The sequence below is a fragment of the Equus caballus genome, chromosome 4 (genome assembly GCF_041296265.1).
Source record: "Equus caballus isolate H_3958 breed thoroughbred chromosome 4, TB-T2T, whole genome shotgun sequence".
In the NCBI taxonomy this organism is placed as follows: domain Eukaryota; kingdom Metazoa; phylum Chordata; class Mammalia; order Perissodactyla; family Equidae; genus Equus; species Equus caballus.
Window position 1 is genome coordinate 82,284,462 of NC_091687.1, and position 22,330 is coordinate 82,306,791.

The window sequence follows — 22,330 nt, forward strand, 5'->3', positions numbered from 1 at the left end:
CAAGATACTTTAAAAATATCGTAATTAAGAGAACAAGAAAGAGCCTTTAGAAATAATGAGGAAATAATGGTTGAAATAAACAATCAAATATTAGGTAGAAAATTTTCCTAAAAGTAGAACAGAATTCCAAAGATGTGAACAATAAGAGAGAGGAAATAAAAGTAGACTATCAATCCAAAAATCGAGTATCTAACTAATAAGAGTGTCGTAAAAAGGAAAAAGAGAAACAAAGGAAAGAAATTTATGAAAGAAATATCAAGAAAATATTCTAGTTCTGAAGAACATGGATCTCTAAATATGAAGAGCCAAAAAAGACCCAGTATAGTCAGTGGTAAAAGATCTAGACCAAAGGAATATAATTTAAAAAATGCGAGATACTGGAGATAAAGAAAAGATTGTAGGGCCGGCCCAGTGGCATAGTGGTAAAGTTCATGCACTCCACTTCGGTGGCCCAGGGTTCACAGGTTCGGATCCCGGGTGCAGACCTAGCCCTGCTCATCAGGCCACACTGTGGCAGCATCCCACATAAAATAGAGGAAGATTGGCACAGATGTTAGCTCAATGACAGTCTTCCTCAAGCAAAAAGAGGAAGGTTGGCAACAGATTTTCGCTCAGGGCCAATCTTCCTCACTAAAAAAAAGAAAGAAAGAAAGAAAGAAAAGAGTCTGAAAGTTTAAAGAGGAAAGAAAAAACAGACTCAATTTACAAAGGACTGAGAATAAAAAAGGAATCAAATTCCTTAACATCAACACTGGAAATTAGAGGACAATGGAGCAGTACATACCTCGAAAAATTAGGGGGCAAATTTATCTTCAACCTACAACTGTGAAGATACAACAAGACAATTTCAGACATAGAAAAATCTCACAGTTTTCATCTCATGCACTTTTTCTCAAAAGCTGATGGAGGATATGCTTAGTGCTCAAAAAAAAAAAAAAAGGGAATAAACCCATAAGGGATTCATGGAATTCAGGAAACCAAGGTTGCAACCAATGAGATAGCAATCAGAATGAAGGAAAATCTGAGGATACCAGCCAGGCAGCGGGCTGTGGTGCTACCAATTGGAACAGAAGGATTTCAGGGGAAAAAGTAGAAATGCTATGTGACAGAATTCATTGATCACATCAGGTAATTTAGAAATCTATACATGTTTTAGAGATCTGGAGATGTTTTACAGATTTGGGGAAAGTTAACAATTGGTACTGAAAAAACTAATCCAATTTTAAAAAAGGCATGGGTTATCTGCCAGAGAAAGACAAAGCTGGTTAAAAGGCAAGTGTAATCATAGTACATAGCATTCATCAATATTTACATAATTATAATGTTGAATATTTCTAAAATATGTCCATATTGAAAGTTTGGAAAGACAAAAAAGGGGTTATTTAAGTTAGACGGTAGGGCCAGCTGGGTGGTGTAGTGATTAAGTTCACAGACTCTGCTTTGGTGGCCTGGAGTTCATGGGTTTGGATCCTGGGTCTGGACCTACACACCACTCATCAAGCCATGCTGTGGAGGCGTCCCATATGCAAAATGGAGGAAGATTGGCACAGGTGTTAGCTCAGTGACAATCTTCCTTAAGCAAAAAGGAAGATTGACAACAGATGTTAGCTCTGGGCCAGATTTCCTCATGCCCGCCCCCAAAAAATAAAAAGTTAGAGGGTAAAAACTTATCTATCAAAATAAAAAGGCAATATGTAATTTCTAAAATTCATAAGTCAAGAAATCATAGTGAAAGTATGTTTTCTAAAGTTATGGAGTTAAGTTACAGAAGAGATAGCTAAAAGAGTTGGAAATTGTGGCCTCTGGGAAACTGGACGAAGAGGTGGAGTGAGATGAGGCAGGTACAGCTGTCTCCCATTCTCAGTCTTGCAGTAGCACTTGAAGGTTTAAACGACATGCATGCATTATTGATAAAAATATTTTTTAAAAGAAAAAAAATTACCTTGGAGGCTGTTGAAAGTTTGCAGAGTAGGCGAGAGTAGAAGAGGCCGTCTTTGTCTTCCTGACCTCATTTCTTACTAATCATCCCTGCCCTCCCTCTGCCTCAGCCGTGCTGGCCTCCTTGCTGTTCCTTAACCACATCAGGCTTGATCCTGTAGGGGCTTTGCACCCCGTGCCAGGACTGCTGTCCACTCCGGAATCTGCAGGCTCCCTCACTCATCTCCTTCAAGTCTTTGCTTGAATGGCACTTTCTCAGCCAGGCCTCCCCTGACTAGCCGGTATACAATTGCACCTGCTTATTCACCTGCCTTATTCTGTTCCAGTGCTTTTCTCCATAGCATTTATCACCTTCCTCCATACTATACGACCGACTTATCTGTTATCTTCCTTGCTTACTTCCTCTCTCCCCTTACTAAAATGAGAGCTCTGCAAGGATACGATGTGGATTGATTGGTTAGTTGGCTTTTCACCAGTGTATCCCAGGTACCCATGATGGTGCTGGGCACACAGTAGGCAATCAGTATATATTGGTTGAATGAATCAATTAACTAAATGAAGGAAGGAAGGATCAAAGGAAGGGCAGAAAGAATGGAGGGGTGGGTGAAACACGGGGCCCCAGTTAGGAGGCAAGGGCATTGTTTCCTAGACAAGGTGGTGGTGGTTTGAGTCAAAGTAAGTGGAGAGAAGTGATTTGAGTTAGATTTTGAACAGAGTACTGATAAAATGGTGGGAAAATACGGTTATTTCTAAAGCCAAAATTTCATCAATTTTGTGAACTGAAAATAAACAATACTAGGATTCTAATATATGTTACTAGAAATTAACAACATTCATAGCCATGGAAAAATGAAATTTTGAAATAATTGTTTCATTTGAAATAATTGTTTCATTTAAACCCGTAGAAGTTCTGGATTTGGAGTGAAAAGAAGAATGGTACAATAACTTAGCTAACAACAGTAAAAAAAAGTTTTTGTAGAAGATTTTCCAACAAGTTTTATAATCTATTTAGCTTGGGTGTAGGTTACTGAGATGAAGATTTTTGTGCTTTGGAATATAAAAACTCATATCTAAGACTAATGAAAGGTGTTCAATATTGCACTTAGTCTTTTTTCTATTGAAAAAACATTACATTCAGTTCTTATTGGTAACAATTTAGGGAAGCAAATTGTTATCTATAATGTTTGCTTAGAAAAGAAAGCCTGTATATTTCTTAATAATTATATAGGTACACAGTTATGACTGGCATGGATTTAAACTGTGGGATAATCAGAAAAAGATTGTGTTCTCATTCTGACTATATATTTGAAAACACTGATTATGGATTAACCTGATTACATAATAATTGGCCAGTTTAATGAAATAAGCTCTTTTTTTCTTGTCCCAGGAATAGCAATAACTAGTTAGTATGCATTGTGATTTTCTTTCATGTTAGGAATAAACATTTCTCTATTGGATCACATAGAAAGTTACTGTTCCTGCCTCCATTCTGATGCACACCCGAGTAGGTAGGAACAGCCGCCCTCCCACTGTCTCGGGTTCTTCGCTTCTTCCTTTTCTTGTCCTTCCACAGCCCCTCCCTTTTCGGAAACCTAGATGGGTGGCAGGATGTGGTGGGAAAGCGTGCTTGTAAAAGACTGCGACTTCTCAAGGCCCTTCCCCCTGCCGGGGCTGCTGAGCGGAAGTTTCAAAGTGAAGAGAAAACGATACAGAGGAAGCAATCCCATTCTCAAGTAGTTTGCAATGGAAACACAATTATTTCCCCAAGCAGTTGATTGTAGCACGCGTTCATGACTCTGCCTTTCAGAGCATCATATCTATCATATCATATCTCGTATGTCATATAAGAAAAAGCATTATATATTAGGAGCCTTTTATTTATGTACACAGACACACCTGAAATACTTTCTGTTTTAATGAGCTGTTCAATGTTTCATTAAACTATTCAATATTTTAGGCACCTAGACAACTGGAAGGTCAGTCACTACATTTATCTCAATGGCAAATCTGCACAGGAAGAATATAACAGGGGAAATTCATTAAAGTTCTATTAAAGAGTTCTTAATAAAAAGTAGAGCTGTTATGAAAAGGGAAATGTCTATCTGTTATATTTGAAATAGAAAATTATGATGAAATATTTTCCAGTAGTATGAAAACTAAGATTCTTTTACCCATAAAGGGCTAATATATAATTGAATATTCCAATAATTGAACAGAAGTATTAGTAATTTTTTTAAAAACCCTGTCAATCCAGGAGAGAGTTTGAAGTAAATTTCATATATTTATTGTGAACGTCAATCATTTTATATGAAAATAATGAGAAGGCAAAGTTTGCATTTCATTATCGATGTTGTGTCCCTGTCCACTGTTAGAGAGCAGTCAAGTATGGGAAACACAAAACAAGAGATTTTGATAAAGTTGATGAGATTTAGCACTGCTTTGTGTCCTATATTTATTGATCCTTTTTATTCATTTTTGTGTTAAGTATGTATTGAGCACTTATCCTGTGCCTGGTACTAGAGAGAATTCAAGGATTGACTAGTTTCTGCTATTAAAATGAACCCCAGGTAGAAGGGAGACAGACAAGTGTGCATTCAATGAAGGAGGATGACAGCTGCCGTTAGAAGAATGTATGGAAGCACAGATGTTAGTGCCTTTGGTAAAGAGAGGGCAAGGGAAGGGGAATTTTTAGGGTAGCAGCTTGAGTGTGTTACAAGGGCCCAAGAACACAGTCTAGTGAGGAGAGAGAGATTGAAGCCCAAGAATTCCTGGAAGAGGTAGGAGTTGGGAAAGTGTGGAGACGCTTTTCTCTATGAGATACAAGGGGAAAGAAGTCTATGAGTGAAGGTTAAAGGTAATTGAAAGGTGGAGAGGAGGGACCTTGCAAAATTCCCTGTGGAATGGCTTCTGTTTTCTTGGTGATAACAGAATGTTGGGTCAGCTCCTAATAGTAAAGGGAGAGATTTAGCACAGTCACTGGTCTGGGAAATGTTGATGACTAGAGAGGGGTAAATGAATTATAGGTGACAGGGAACACTCCTTTGAGACTGTAAATCCTAATTTGTAGTTTATTCATTCAGTGAATATTTATTGAATACCTACTGTGTGCCTAGATTAGGTGTTGAGTATGCAGTGGACAAGACAGACTCATTTCCAATTCTCAAGGAGTTCACAGCCTTGCACAGTAAACAGATAGCAAAAAATTATTACACAAATTATTATTCAGTTATAATTGTGAGAAAGACTGTCTAAGAGTCATAATAGAAAGGACTTCTTTGAAGAAGAGGTATTAATATACCACATGAAGGGTGAGAAGCCTTGAATGTGAGTAAAGAGACAGAGAAGGGAGAGAGTGGTGATACCCAGGCAGAGAAATGGCTGAGCAAAGGCTCTGAGGTTAGAAGTTGCTTGAGAATATTAGGGCAGTGCTTGCCCCCCGTTGTGTCACGGTGCCTCTGGAGGGTGACAGGGGTGCCAGATATTCATCTGTACAGTACTTCTGTGTTACCCTAACATGCTGCAAAATGATCATTTCCTAACTAAGTCATGATATTAAAAAAGTTTGAGAAGCCCCCTTGCTAATATTATAAATAAGTCCACAGACAGCTGGCTTGTAACATGAGAGTTTATCTTGGGGTTACTTACAAAGAGAATGAGGCAATTCTCTTACCTTAAACAGCATGTATGAGGGACATTTTTCTCTCATTTCTTTTCTATTGAATACTGTCAGTACAATGGAATGGGTGGAATTACAAATTATTTAATATTTAACCAAAAGAATTCTCAATTTATTTACACAGGCAAATTAAATAATTCAGGAAGTCATTCATAAAGTTCTGGCAAAAGTAATCCAACTAACTTACTGGGAAAAACTGGAACTGTTGCCTGGAATTACACAGCCGCATGGTCTATGTTTATTTTTTAAATTGCATACTTATCCTCTTACCTCTATATTCAGCACCTATTTAAAAGAAGCAAAAACCTGGCTTGGCTTTTCTTAGCTGTATGTTGTTATACCTCTGTGGAATGATGTGTGTTTACTGCTGTCTTAAATCATTGGTTTGTGGTTGCTTGATATTATCTGAATTTTTAAATCACTACTTCTTTTTGTTTGTGTAGAAAAAAATTTTTTAGCATAATTTAAATTTCTGGTAGTGATTTGTGTTATCACTTTCAATGGTGCATATTGTTGAAAGTCCTATGTAAGCTTTATGCCTAGAAAAGATTCCACTGCTCTTTCTTCTTGAACCCAAATGTAAACTTCTGGAGACCCAGAGAGTGTGAAAGGCGTGGAAGTGTGTGTCCATGGCAATCTGCTAGCTGTGTGCAGGAAGTTACAGCGGCATTAAGCCATGAAAAGGATCAATTGTTTTTGTGAAAAATCCTGAAGACATGCCTTGAATTCAAACAATCAAGTTCATTAAAATCGTAAATCACCTGTTAATCTTTTTTTTTTTCCTGAAATATCCTTGGTGGTCAGTGGTGTTTTAAAGACCAAAATGAAAAATATGGTTAAAATCAGAACATAATGGGATTGTCGAAGACCACAGAATAAAATCTTCAATGCCTTTTCTTCTTGAAGAGTTTTAGTGAGAACTAGCTGTACGTCTCCTGACGATAGAACTGAACACGATGTGTGGTTTATAACTTTGATGCATCGATTCACTCGTGTGCCAAGCACCATGCTGGTTTTACAGATGAAGACCTCCCGGGGTTTTCTTGTTACATCCAGAAGTACTGCTAGATTTCCCTTATATAATTTAGTGGCCTGGGCATTAAGGGCTACCTTACATGAGGGGCTGATAAAATGACATTAATTCTTGTTGAATGTGCCAGGGAGACGGGGGTGATCTTTCACCCTCTGAGGAGAGCTGGATAAGGAAGGCCCATAGGGCATCACAGCGTGCTGCACACAGGCTCCTGCTGACTGCCAGGGGCTCCGTGGGAGGTGGAAAAGCTGTGTCAGGGCGATGCCGTTGTCATCACTTCCCCCGGCGTGGAACACCACCCCAAATCACCAGACACTCCTGATCAGGAGGGAACAGCGCATTATCTGGCCACTGTAGTAACTGGGGGTGTTCAGGTGGAAAGTGAGTGCACAGTCTCACGAGGTCTGGCTGGGCTCTCCTTGGGAAATGCCAAACTTCTTGGCCGATAATGCTCCTTGCTCTGATACCAGAGAGTCTTCTGGGAGTTCCATCCCCACAAGAAACGTTCCTTCCATTTAAATATTATACGAGGCCAAACATTTCAGTTAGTTGGAGATACATAGATAACGTTTAAAATGAGGGAGTTGACAGTTTCTGAAAGCTGTTTTTCTTGAGGTTAAAAAAAAGGTGGTTTAAAATAATTCGTATTTCAATAGCTACTATTTTCTTAGCTTGCCACTAAACTTGACTGACGTGTTAAAGAACTTTAGGCTTTATTCTGCTAGTTTGTGACCTCCCTGAAGAGGCCCTGTTTTATTTAATCTGTGCATCCCTAGTGCATGGCATTTAGTATAAAGCCACTAACTGTTAAATTAGTTCTACACAAACATTCCATTTGTTTAGCATCTTTCTGATGGAACAAGGCATTCCACAGAATTGAATTTTTTAAGTAACTAAAATATGTCCTTTAAAACACAAAATATTTATTTTAAAATTTCCCAGTTTATGATAAAAATCTTTCTAAAATATAAATAGGTTTTTCAACTTTGTTAAAAATATCTTTAACATAATTTAACTTTTTAAATGACGTCTCATATCAGTATTCTCATCTGTAATAATTCCTTAACGCACTGTTAAAGAGTGAGTGCCATTTTTCACAACATTAAATAGTCCATTACTGGTTTTGAGGTTGTCTTTCTGACTTTTAGTGGTGGTTTGGCCAACTTCCTCAACTATTCACTGTCATTTTTGATGCTATTTGAATTTCTTGCCTCGGATTTTCTCCTTTACATTAGACACAGTTGCCTATATTAGGTGCATTACTGTGGGATAGTCTTTGTGACACTTACTGTCTTCAGGATTCTTGATAGTTGTATGTATGTTGAGGATGTCAAAATTTCACCTCTAGGTATTGCTAATGTGGTATAAGAGGAATTCTGTGTACTCATTTGCTTTGGAGATATTCTGTAACTATTCAGCTTTTAAAATCAATTGATTTCAGTTTAATTAAATTGAAATTTGTATATTATTGATTGCTTACTTCTCCTTTGGATCTTTTCAAATAGATTAAGTATGTTATTGAGTAAAACTGACTATAAAAACATAGGTAAAAAAATGTATATTTCTCCTTCTGTTAGAATTCAGTGAATGTATGCCTGAAAGTGTCTTCATGTAAAATGACTTGCCACACCCTATTTGGTTGCAAATTAAGTTTTTTGTTTTGCAAAGAAGATAATGAATCAGTAAAATTCTGAAGTTGAAAAAAAAGGAATATTGGGATGAACTCCAAATGTAAATTAAATATATATATGTCTGGACTAATAGCTATGTGTACTTTATCCCTAGCATGCATTGATATAATTATTATGCCTATTCTGTAGATTTGGGAATTGAGTCTTAGAGAGAAACCTCGACTTGCCCACAGAGGTAGTAAGCAATATGAGGCCATTTTAAACAATATAGTTGGGTAGTATCTCACATGGAACATGAAAGAAAGGGTAGAGCAAACTCCTGCCTTAGTAATACATTAAATAACGTGTGTTCATTCTACAAAATAATGTGTAAATAGAGTTCAGTTTGCTTCCCAGAAGAAAATATTATTGCTTATGTTAATATATTGTCTTATCCTTTATAAACACATTCAAATGAATTAATTCATTGGATCCCAAACCACTCATCAGTTAGGAGGACCTTATTTTTCAGATAAACGAACCGAGGCTCTGAGGAGGCAAGTGACTCTTCCGAAGGTCCCCAGCTGGAAAGTTTAGAAGCCAGGATTCACATTCCTAGCTGTTCTGGCCCTAGCTCTAATTCCAGTCTCTTTCCATTTGATATACAGCTTTTCAAAGTATCACAAATGAAAAATGACTTTTTTTTTTCCTCCTTAACTAGAGGACGAGTTGAGCCGTTGTGGGAGGCACTTTGCTGCAAACTATATGACATGAATATAAAATCGTCAATGAGATGTAAGTGCTAAATATAAAGACACAAGATCACTAAACATTTATCTTTTGCCTTTTCTTCCTGTAATCTATGTTTAGTCAGTATGACCATTTAAGAATAAATATGGGAGAAGAGAAGAGTATTATTTTTAGTGAAAAGTTTAGCATTTTTATATTTGAGTAGACTTGGAGTGGTAATTGTAGCATTTCTTGTTAATCATAGATCTGTTCAGTCACTCCATTGTTTTTTATTGTAAAACTCAAAACGTGAATAAAATAGTATTCACTTGAGTACAAAATGGGTATTATGAGATTTTATTTCTCAAGTTAAATCAATATGTCTTTGGCTAGACAGATAACAGATTATCAATTAAACATTTTCCACCAAAAAATATTTGTCATTAATGAAATTAATGGCAGAAGTACAAACTTCACAAAAGTGTGAAGTCATTCAAATGTTTAAAAAATAGTGAAAATATAAGTTCTATTTCAATATCTTAAGTCTTCATGATATATCATATATAAACTTCAAGGCCTAAATCCCTTCATAAAAAACATATTCTTTTTTCCCTTGAGGTGCAAAGATGCTACCCTTGATCTGTTGTAAGATGCTCTTTTTTATTTAAACATCACCATTATCACATTAGACACTGCGGGAGTATGTTAATTATCTCGAGGTGTCCCAGTGGCCCAGTAACTCCGAGGCAAAATGCCAGCAGAGTCCTGGTTGCCATCCAGGTCGAGAACACTGCATTAACTTGTTCAGTCTCTTGACATCCTCACAAACAGAACGGTAAACCAGGAGAGAAAGCATATTTGTTCCAACTGAGTTAACTATTCCAAAATAAATAATATCCAACCCCTGGCCAACCATTTGTGATTGTATGTAAAAAGTAACTAATGAGCTGTATTCTCCAAGGCTGTTAATTATGTACTGAACAGGAATGCTTTTTAGATATTGTTCCTCTGAGTGCACTAAACCTGGGTTATCTAGGCAACCTAATGAGCATCTTTGAACATCTGTCACTGCAGAGAGCTTTCAAGTTTCAGGCAAAAGTTGGGAAAAGCTGTTGCAACAGTGGATGAGTAAGACCTAGTGCTGTCATTGGTCAGGATAGGTCACCAACACAAGACTTGAAGATAAGTGTGCTGTAATTGATGATCGAACTGACTCCTCTTTTCTTAAAGTAGACTTTGGTGGTTCACAGAATGAGCATTGTGGAGACACCAATTCCATGGATATGGAATGCACATATCTGCGTGAGAAAGATAGAGTACAAGTGAGGTACTTTGCAAAGAGTGGAGGCATTGTGGGAGGAGCGGGGGCCATAAAAGTATCAAGCAGAGGGAAGTGAAGCAAATAAAATGATTCTGCCAGCTAGATAGAACATCCCTATACTGCGCCAATCAATTAAGCCAATTGGATTTGAGCAATTTCCACTCACTTCAAATAAATTTTATAACAGAGCAAAAGAAGATGATAAATAATAATCACTTGATAGTCTAGTGGCAAAGAAACATCTAAACCAATAAAGCAATAGATGTAGTCATTTTTGTACAGTTATGAAGAAAATCAATGACTAATATAGGTAAGTGCTTATTAACAATTGAAAGACAGCTAATTATGGATGTCATCAAAGCATTTAATCCTTAAAATTTGCCAGTGGGGAAAGTGGTTCTAAAATGAAGAACTTCTTTAAAATGCAAACAGTATGAACTTTTAAATAAACAATAATCTTAAACTGCCTTAAGTCTTCTGAAACAAAGTGTAAATGTTCTAAAAATCTTGCTTTTTAAAATGTATTCATTTTGGAATGTAGCTAGGAAATTAGATAAGGATAGTCCCTTTAAGTTTAATTAAAATTAAATATTATGTTTTTCAGTGTTCACATTGTTCTTGTGGGACTCAGTTGAAGGTTTGAATATAGGAATTTATATTTCCATGTGCATTGAGTGTCCATACGTATCTTTAAGACTAAAGAGTATCAGGCACCAACAGTAAACAAATGAATAATTTTGTGACTGAACAAGCCCATGCTGTGCCCATGATGTAAATGTCACATTGTCTTTTGGATTTTGCTTCACTCTTGAAAGAAAAAAGTAAATACTTGAAAAATAAATTCAGAAAATACGAGTTGGTAGAAGCATATTTTTTGCAAAGAGCTTAAAATGGTTTAACATACCCTATCTTTTGTTGCAATATCCCTGTTAGTAAACAGGAGCTACGTATCTTCATTTTACAATTGTAGAAGCACAAGCAAGGACTTGGACTTGCCCAAGGTCACCTCTCAAAGGGAGAGGCTAGATTTCTGACCCTAAGAATTAGCGAAAAGAGAAACAAAATTTTGATATGTGTTTACAGTTTAAATTAGGTGAATCTACTATGTTCACCTGATTTCTGACTGAAATATTGCCCAAGCCTAAGTCGACTTAATGAGCAATAGTGTCTGACTTATTAAGCTTGTAAAATATATTGGCAAATCAAAAATATTTTAAATCATTAAAAATCCAGTGAAAAATTACCAGTCTGTTTATTATAATGAATATGCTTCCTATGAATAAAAGTTTCTTTTTACTAGACCGGTAAAACAAAAACTCTAAATGAAACATGTGACAAAAATGAATTTTCAGTCAGTACCGTGGAAAGAAGTCAAGAAAATCTTTCTGCCTTGCCCAGACATAACTACATAATGAATCAGTCAACACACTGGCTGCAGTTTTAACATGTGATCCACATCTATTTCAGAATAGATTGCCAATTCGTAAAGTTGCCAGATTTGCCTGTTTAATAAGATAGATACTTATGTTTGGGCTTAATTTTATCTAAGCAAAAGAGTATTGTATTAGAAGTAAGGCACAAATTAAAATAAGGCTTTTTCAAGGTTTGCCATAAAATAGACAATCCAATCAATCTGATCCTCATGGCCAATAAGATGATGTGTGAGTTGGCTGCATTATTTTACTATGGCTCTTGTTTTTCACTTTCTTGGCAGCTAAAATGCTCAGATTGCCTACCATGTGTAGACTTGGCTATGGTTTCCTAAACTTAACTTAAAAATGCTGTTAATACTAGCTACTGCATGCAGTCTCTTGTGAAGAAGGAGAAGCTTTTACTACAAAATCCAAAATAAGAAGTGAAAAATGTGTTTCAAGCCTTTTTGTTAACCAGTCTTCAAGATGTATTTATACATTTGTCTCTGACCTATTTCACTGTAGAATCGGGGATATTCTTTCAGAAGTGCATATACATTTAAAATTTTTAAAATACAGTATTTAGGTAATACAAACTCATAAAATACATACAAAGCATCAGAACATATAAAAAAGTAAAAATCACTCCCAATGGCACTGCATGGAGAAATTTACATTTCTGAATATATATATAATATTTTCAAAATTGTATCATAACTGTTGCTAATGTTTTATATCATGTGCATTTTGCCACATCAGTAAGTATTTTTGAAACATGATTTTAATGGATTCACATTGTTTTGTATTATGAACATTACATAATTTATTTAAACTTCCCTCAATTTTTGTACATTAACATATTTTCCAATTGTTCACTGTTATTTTCAGTACTGTAAACATCTTGGTATGTGACACTCTCCTCATTTCTGTTAATCTTTTAAAATATATTCCTTGGAATGGAATTACTGTCTCAAAGGATATGAAGCATTTTAAGAATCTTGATAACTCTTCCCAGCTTACATTTCATAAAATTTATACTAGTTCCTGCTTCTGCTTGTATGTAGAGGAGTATCTAAAGATATTTTGGGCATCATTGAACATTACAAAGATAAAAATAATAACATTTGACAATTTGATAGCTGAAAAAATGCTATCTCAGTGTTACTTTAATTTCTGTTTCTTTGATACTTAGTAAAGTCTAACAGTTCTTTATAGGTTTATTAATTAATTATATTTGCATTTAAAAAACTTGTCTGCTCATATATTTGCCTTTATTGGTTTGTAAGAATTCTATATGTTTGGAATATATTGCTATATTTGTTCATTGTGCTTTAGCAGTCACCAGTAGCTTAATATTTGTAATTTGCGTTTCATTAAACATTTTTCTGTAAAAGTTTTGAATGTTTTATACTCAAAGCTATGAATATTTCTTTATGATTTCTTTTGTTTCTGCACACAAAGATCTTCTCCATCTTGTAATAAACTAAATATTCGCTTACATTTTTTTCTTAGTTTTTGTGCATCCCTTTTTAATCATTCTTTGATCCACTTGGAATTTATTTTGATATGTGTGTGAAGTGTGATATAACTTCTTTTTCTGAATAGCCCGTGTTCCCAGTATGGGTTGAACTTTCCTACTTTCCTTATCTGACTGTGATGTTTCCTCTATCATGAAAATTAAACTTGTATCTATACTAGGTTCAAATTTAGTGCTATATCCTTTGTTCTGTTGATCTGCCTGTCAATTTATCTTTTAGTAACTGGTTAACCAAGCCCCCACTATTTCACTCTTTTTCTAAACTTTATTATCAATTATTATTTTCCATTTATGTTTCTATATGAACTTTAGTATAATTTTGCCAATTAAAAACATCCCGTTGAGATCTGACTTGTTCGTTAATATAAAAAGAACTGATATCTTCTCCACATTCAGTGTTCTCATTTAAGGGTGTGGTAGGTCTCTTTATTTGTTCACATTTCCTTGTATATTAATTGTAGTTCCTATCTTTATTTATGCAGTTCCTTGATGTTTTATGCTTTCCATGGTAAGTGTGAATGGAATCCCATTGTATCCTCTAATTGGTTGTTTTAGTGTGCCAGTTGTCCAAAACCTCCCAAGCGATCCTAATCACAGAGCTACACAGCAGACATTCTTGCTCTGCATTTCAGTGGAAATGCATGGGCATAAGACTTCACAACAGAAAGGTTATTTGGATTGCTAAATCACAACACACTATTATTCTACAGATAGCAGTATAATAGTATAATAATGTAATAGTACATAACACAAATATCAGAGCACATTATTTTTATAATTTGATGAATTCCCTGTTTTCTACCCACTTTCATATGCATTTTCTTAGACAAATTTGGTTCTCTTCCTACTCTTATTATTTTTAGCTGTTTCTTCTAATAGTTATTTTTGCACATGTTCTTTCTCTCTCTGGTCCCATTATCACTATCTCATCAACAATTGGGTTTTTCTTTTATGTTGGAATAAATTCACTGTTATGTGTTAAGCAATGAATTTGTGCCATTTTAGTGTTTTCTTGGTGTTGCAGAAGGTTGACAGGGAAAAATGGGATACTTCATCTCCTATAGACTTTATTTTTATGTAAAGCTCAAACTAGCTTAATGAAAACTTTCATCACTCATATCATTTAAGCCTAAGAAATAAATTTTTCAAAGTTAAATCACCTTTTATTTTAGTATCCAAAAAGTAAAGAATTCTTCAAGTGAACTGTTATGATGTTGTAAAATCTTATTTATTAACTTGAGAAGATAATCAGTGATTTATTATTACGTAGAAAAAGCAGGCCACCAAGTAATGAAATAGTATAATTCAGTTTATGTAAATGATACATTTATTATATATGCATAGAATAACATCTAGAAAATCTTATATACATGCACAAAATTGTAAAGAATGGTTATCTTTAGGAGACAGGATTATAGGTGATTTTTAAATTATTTTTGCTTATCTTTATTTTTCTAATTGATCTGAAACAGGCATGTATTACTGCTCATGTGATAAAGATCAAAATCATTAATATGTTTTAACAGAAAATATCTTAACTTTAGAAATACAGATAAATCACATTAGGTTAAACACGTATATCTAAATATAAGAAATTACACTGGCTACTTTTCTAAGACAAACCTGTGAATATTTTGAGCTTTCATTGAAAAGTTTTGAATAGGTTTGGTAGACATACTAGAGTATGACACCTGCACTCTAGTAGCTTGTACCTTTCCAGAATTCCCTATCTTCAACAATATGAATTCATGTGCCTTCCTGTTTGATAATAAATTGCAATTTATGTTTTGAGACTATAAAAAGTACTTTTATTTTTAGACGTTTGCAGAGGGGAGAAAACCAATGTAACTCTTCTAACACTGGAAAGCAGCTGAAATTGGAAAACAAATGGTTTAGGGGGAAAATAATATATATGTTTTAAAAAGCAATATGGTTTTAAGGCATTTGGCTACATCTGAAGTGATTAATAGTAAGTATAATATTTGAGCTATTACTATATCCTAAACAAACCTGTTATCTGAATCACCGTAATTAGCTAAATTATCTTTTTTGCATATATACCAGATACAAGTTAACATTCCAGATAGGTAAAAACAGGCTATGTCATAACACAATTAGACAGCAAGCTAATCCCTAACATTGAATGACGGGAAACTCCACAGAGAAAGTTTGCCATGTGTGATATTATAGACTGCATGCTATTCTCATGGGCAGATTTCATTTTACTTGGAAATGTTGCCTTAGTTAGCTACTCAAGTTTTTGGGTTAGCTCACTTGGATAAAAAACTCAGCTTTCATATCAAACAGAGGCATTTACAATAGAATATCTGAAGAAATAAAGGACTTTTTTAGCCAGGGGATATGTTCACAGGAGTTCTTTAATCAAAAACTGATTCTCTTCTTAAAGGAACTCCTATTTCCGATTTTATTTTTTTTCTTCTCTGAGAGAAGACTTCTATTATTTTGTTTCCAGGAATAGATGGTTATGACTGCTGTAACTGTCAACCTTTTTTTTTTATCACTGCCACTTCAATCTTACTCATGTCTGAGTATCAAGTGATTTAGTGGGTAATAATTGCTCTGATGACACTAGAGTGTCTCCAGGAGTTTCCAGGTCCTTCTCCAAGTGGTCACCAGCCACTTTCTTCACCCACCCACGCCCCAACCTCTTTCATGTCAGTTAGAAATGGGTATTTATTGCATACTCTCCTTTAATATTTTCTCTTAAAATATACTCAATGTCTGAAATATATTCAGCTCTTTTCAGTCAACTCAGCAGACTATCTCCTTTTCTTTTTTAAAAGAAATCTAGATAAGAGGAGACAGTAGCATGCAAACAAAAAGTGTGAAAATTGCTATGACGCTTGTATCATGGTGGGCTGTCCCCAAGAATAAGTCCCTAGTGGCTTATGCAGACCCTCCATGAGAGCCCAACTGGCCTCTCGAACCTTTTCCACAATTTGCCACTTCTGGGTGCTCATGCCCTCCTCTGCCTGGAATGTTTCTCTCCCTCTCCCAAAGTCTCTCTTCGTCAAAGTCTTACTCAAGGCTTTAAAGAGTCACCTCTAATTCTGTTCCTTTTACTCTGCTTTTCCAAATTTTTATCATCAACTGACTTCCTTTTCCCTTCTTCTGAAGTTCCTTAGTGAAATATGCAGGTATCATTTACCTTGGAAAAGTCCACTTTGAGAAATCCAATTTTAGAATCCTCTTCTTCAAACTTCTGTCTGTGGTTATTTTCTACCTGAAGTTTCTTTTTCTATGGACCACTCTATTTCTTCTCCCTGTCATATGTTTGGCCACTTTATAGCATCAAAATGTGTGTGTGTGTGTGTTTTGTCAGAGCAGTGCTGCTAGGCTGTATGGTGGGATGCAGGTGATAAATTTTTGATCAACATGAAGCAGACACTTTCTTTAGGGTAAGGGCAAAATCAGAGGCATTTTTATAACTCAAAATATTTATAATGATATTTTTAGTAGAAAATGAGCACTTTGCTTTTTTTTTGGCTTGAAAAACTTGAGCAAAAGAAATGCTAACTTTATATTTTCCATGATGTAGTTATCAAAACTTTGATTTCCATTATCTGAGTGTAAACAAAAATAAAGGAAAATGTATATATACACACACACATACATATACATAATACAAATTTGCAAGTATGTAGGTGCTCAAGGTAAATACAAGATAGAATATATTGAAACAAACATTTAAGGTTACCTGAAATAATATAAAACAAATTTATCTCAGTTTTGTTAGCATGTCAAAAAGCCACTTCATGAAGAATATTTTTTCAGGATAAATTTTAGAGTAGCCTTAAAAAAAGATATACTAATGTCTATTTTCTTGTTGTGTATCATGTGTACAATTCATTCCTGAAATTTATTTCTTGGTTTTATCACTACAAAACACTCACACCAAAACAGACCCGGCAAATACTTTTAAATGGAAATAAAACATTAAAACTAAAGAAACTAAAACTCACAGAAACAGAAAAAAACATTCTATACTTTATTATTTTAATTGATTTGAAAATGTGTAAGCACTTTGATAGATTCTATTTTATATAGGATTTGCTGGTTTTCAAAGTATATAATACAACAAAAAAAAGTAAAACTAGCTTCTTTTTTCTTGCTCATTGGAGCTATCACATCTCATCTATCAGACCTCTAAGTAGAATTTTAAAAGTGGGGTACTCTCTCACGCCCAAGTTCTATGTAATTAGCATATGAATGTGTAACGGATTATTTGAAGTAACAATTAAGGGAACAATACATAAAGGAACTGAAGAGAGCTACCAACACCTGGGAATCTTGTATTGAAAAAAGCTTTCTTAATGTAAGTAATTAAAAACCAAGGACAAATGCTCATTGTGTAGCATTGAAGCCCTACAAGGAAAGCTAAAATCTGCTGATATTTTGCTGTCATGTTTTAGACTGAATCATTAAAACAAAAGCTTGCTGTTTTATTGATTTCAATGGAATACTTGTTAAATGTGGGTTTTGTTAGGTATTTGAATCTTCTGAAATCTTCAGCATGCATTTATATGGCAAAATGTCTCACTTTCAAAAAATATTTATATTTAAAACATACAATAGATGATAAATCTTTTCCCTATGACCAGTGCAAAGTTTCAGAGGAAAATTCCAAGTGATGGCCAGGTCAATTCAGGGATACAGTCAATTCTCTGTAATTTAGCTGTCCAAATAATTCCTGTAGGTGAAGCTCTAGCCCACTGTATTGCTTCATTTTGTTTCTCTTGAAGGCATACGTGCTATAGGGCTTTCTGCTCAGACAAAACCCCTTAAGAGAGTAACCAGTAGCTCAGGATTGTTAGGAATCCTTGATATTGGGGAAGGCTCAGAGGGGTACAAGGCAGGAACCATGCATTATTGTTCCCATTTTCGTCACTTACTACCTGTACAAACCACTTACAGTTCTTTGGCATAAATTTCCCTATCTCTAAACAGGAATTTTTTTTTTTTTATAGAATGTTAAAGTCTAAGTCAAATGACCTTTGAGGCCCTTTCTAACATCCAGTTGTACATATTCCTTGATCTTGAAGAAACACTTGTCCCCAGAATTTAACCTTAAATGACTACCATTTTAAGGGACAACTCTGTTTGAAGAGTAAATTATGAACCTAATATTTAATTTTTAAGTAGAAAAACAAATATATACATGATTATTCATAGCAGCATTATTCATAATACCCAAAAAGAAGAAACAGCCCGAGTATCCGTCAGTCGATGAATGGATAAAGCGTGGTATATCCATAGTCAAAATAAAAATGGCACCAAAGTTAAATGGGGAAAGAAGACTTTATTCAAGGCTATTGCAATAGGGGAGAGAAGCCAGAACCAAGTCGGAACTCAACTCTGATGAAGCAGAGGGGGTATGGTTTTTTAAGGACGGGGCGCCGTTGGAAAACTGCTGCAGGATGTTAGGGGGAAGTCATAGGCCATCTGTGTTTGCTAATTGGCTTTAACCAAAGGAAAAATAAACTCATCTTTATGACAGAAGATAGTTTTTGCAACTTGGAGCAAGGCACCCCAGCAAAGTTAGGCTCCTACACTCCCACAGAAACTGGGAGATGAGAACTATTTCCTTTTATGGTTGCATTTCAAAGAGATGGTTTCCCTATCCTTGAGAAGTACATTGCTGGTGGTAAGTGTGGCTATTAGAAAAGGTTTACATCTCAAAGAGGTAGAGAAAGAATTAACAAATACGTTTTCTAAACTAAAAGCTCTCAGAAAAGGGAGGTCAGGGGCCTAGCATCAGGAAGAAGCCTGTCCAAAGGTTAGTCAAGCTGAGGGGAACTTTAAGGCCTTTTGGTCACCATAGAATGAAATATTATTATGCAATAAAATGGAATGAAGTACTGACACATGCTACATGGATGAACCTTGAAAACATTAATTATGCTAAGAGAAAGTAGCCAGTCACAAAAGGCCATATATAGTGTAATTCTGTATATATGAAATGTCTAGAATATGCAAATCTATAGAGACAGAGTAGATTAGTGATTGTCTAGGCCTGGGGGCTATGGGGTTGGGGTTGTGGGTGGAACTAAAGGATATGGGATTTCTTTTGGGGGTGCTGGCGATGTTCTAAACTTGTTTGTAGTGATGATTGCACAACTCTGTGAATATACTGAAAGCCATTAAATTGTACACTTTAATGGATAAATTGCATGATGTGTAAATTATCTTTCAATAAAACTGTTATAAAAACAAACATGTTGAAATGTGCTAAATGGCCAATGGAATATTTACCTATATTTATGAATAACAAAAATTTTAAAACAAAAACAAAATGCATTTCTCCAAGGTAAGTTTTGGTTTTGAATAATCTATAGATTCAGAATGTGTATTTCTGGTAGCTGTCTTATTTTTAATTTTTATAAAATAATTTAGTAGTTGCTTATTACCGTATTGTACTAATCATAGAGTATATGACACGGAAGAGAGGAAGATAATTTCTGCAATATCCTTAGATGTTTGCATCCCTGAAATTGGGAACTGTCAGTAAAGAGAAAATAACCATGTAGCAAGAGTAATAAGAAATAGAGTTTCTTTTGCCACCTGATGAGAAAGATAAATATACATATGATACGGTATGGTATAAATAAATCTTTGCATTCAAATGAAAGCCATATTGATAGAACCCCAGTTCATGAATAAATATTGTTACACAAGTTCATTAGTAAACTAGCTGTTTGTATCCTTTTCTACAGAAACAGTTCTGTCCACCTGATCAGGTTCCAAACCTAGCTCATAAGGTTTATTTTACCCATAATGTAGCTGACATGGAGTACTAATGTTAGTACAGTCTGTGATTAAGGGACAATGGTGCAGGAAGGAGGAGGATGAGTTATCACATCCTCATTTCTTGAGTGCCAGCGTGGCTCCAGGAAAAATTTTGAATTATGCAGAGTAAGACTGGCTTCCATCCATTTTCTTTTCTGTATCCCTTGCCCCATGTTCAAGATCTGGATCCCCTATCTGTAGGTCATGGGGCATCCACTACTTTTATGATGCCTCTAGCTGCCCGCTGCATTATTGCACTCAGGCATCTCTGTTCCTCCAAGGGGCAAATTCACCTTCCCTGTCTAACGTAACCCTTCTTCCAGCCAACATACACACATTTAAATACCCATTTCCTCAAGGCAGCTAATTTTGTTTTGCATTATAAAGGAAGCACATTTTGAAAACACGATAAGCTCTGGGTGTCCTAGAAGGATTTACAGATAAAACTTGAGTGGAAAACCTACAAGTAGCTCTAATTTAGTAGGAGATTGAACAAGCTGCCCTTTCTGACCCCACTCTCTCTTTGGGATGAACCTCTCTAGGTTGCTCCTGCTTTACCCAGAATATTTACTTGGTCCTTGCGTAAACTTCAGCATTCTTTAGGTGTGCCCCCTAAAATTTACGCTGACTACCAGAACAGGGACAATGAAGGCTATAATGGTGGTAGTTGGAGTTGGGAGGAGACATTGGGAAGGTGACATAGAAAGGAGTAACCAAGGACCGTTTGTGGTATGAATGATTAGGGCATCTTATATTTTTTTAATTTGGACACACACTTTTCTACACATTGATAAATTCATTTTTCTTGGTTACAGATTGGGCTTATGGATACTACAGACAACAGAGAAAACTTGTTGAAGAGATTGGCTGGTCATATACAGGTAAACATTTTATTATATAATGAGATTCAACAGAAAACTTTATTGTTTTCTATTTTTGTATGTAAAAGAAGACTTTGTAACTCACGTCATTTTAACTTAGCTACATGGATATGCAATTAGATTAATAAAAGTATATCATATGCATAATGATTTTTAGTGGACTTTCCATTAGCGAATTTGATAGTGTAGGGCATATTGGTATCAGATAGAACTGGATTTGAATCCCAGGTCCACACTAGCTATATCTCCTTGAAAATAATTCATAACCTACCTGAGGCTCAGTTTTTTCACGTGTGAAATGGAGGGTTGTTCTGAGCATTAAATGAGATAAATGAAGTTGGCATAGTGCCTCCTTATAAATCAGAGAGCTCTCAATAAATGTTAAATACTATTGTTGTTATGATCACAGTAGTGATTTTTTTATTCATTTAGTAAATTTTGATGGGATTCTTGCTATCAGAAGGAGCTTCTTTCTGAATTACTGTGCTGAATTAAATGGAATCAGAGTCTAAAATGATTGTGTACAATTTCCGGACTTGGCATAGAGCATCGTGAATAGCTGAAGTTGGCTTAAAATAGTTACAACCAGAAATCCTGATCAGAAACCCTAGGGGAGAAGAGAAGCTTTAGGCCTGAGAGGAAGAGCATGGGTGGAATCTGGATGGACCATGATATGCCTGTGACCATCTGAGACAGAGTTGAGGGGTAGAGTTGGGTACTTACTAGAAATGAGATTGGGTTGATAAGATGGAATTGGATTAGAAGGGCTTTAACATGTGCCTAGCCAATTTGGATTTTATTGTATAGATGCAGGGCAGCAGCATGATGGATTTTTGTAGATAGACGTGCATTTTATGTCTTTTTTTATTCTTTCTTTAAAAGTAGTAAGTATTCATTATAGAAAATTTAGGAAACACGTTCAAGCACAAAGAATATAAAAATCATTCTTTACTCTGTCCATGGATATCCACTAAAAACATTGGTATATTCCATTTGGGCCTGTTTTTATTATATTACGTTTGTATATTTTGTACATGGAGTTTTGCATCCAGTTACTCTAGAACTTATTTTTGAATATTTCCTCATTTCACTGATGATTCTTGTTGATTATGGTACTTGATGTCTGCATTCTATTCTATTGAGTAAAGGTTTTATTTTTAACTATCCATTATTTTTGAATATTTAAGCTACTATAAACCATGAAAAATAGGTGAATAGATTGATATAAGTTTTTATTTGTATTTTTATCATTTATGTATTATCATTTATGTATATCCTTGTTATGTAATTACTTAGTAGAAAAAAAATAAAGGCCTTCACGGTTCTTGACACACACAGTCTAATTGCCTTCCAGAGGTTACACTAATATATGGTATAAGTACATGG

General features: G+C 35.1%; 1 protein-coding gene across 4 annotated transcripts in view; it reads left to right on the top strand.

Moving 5' to 3' along the window:
* PTPRZ1 (protein tyrosine phosphatase receptor type Z1) overlaps window positions 1-22,330 on the top strand; it is a 177,209-nt gene that overhangs the window by 35,931 nt on the left and 118,948 nt on the right. For all 4 annotated transcript variants that reach the window (XM_023639562.2, XM_005609331.4, XM_023639561.2 and 1 more), the window contains exon 2: window positions 20,879-20,944. In XM_023639562.2, coding sequence (XP_023495330.2) covers window positions 20,879-20,944 — 66 coding nt within the window. The remainder of the gene's footprint in view (window positions 1-20,878; window positions 20,945-22,330) is intronic.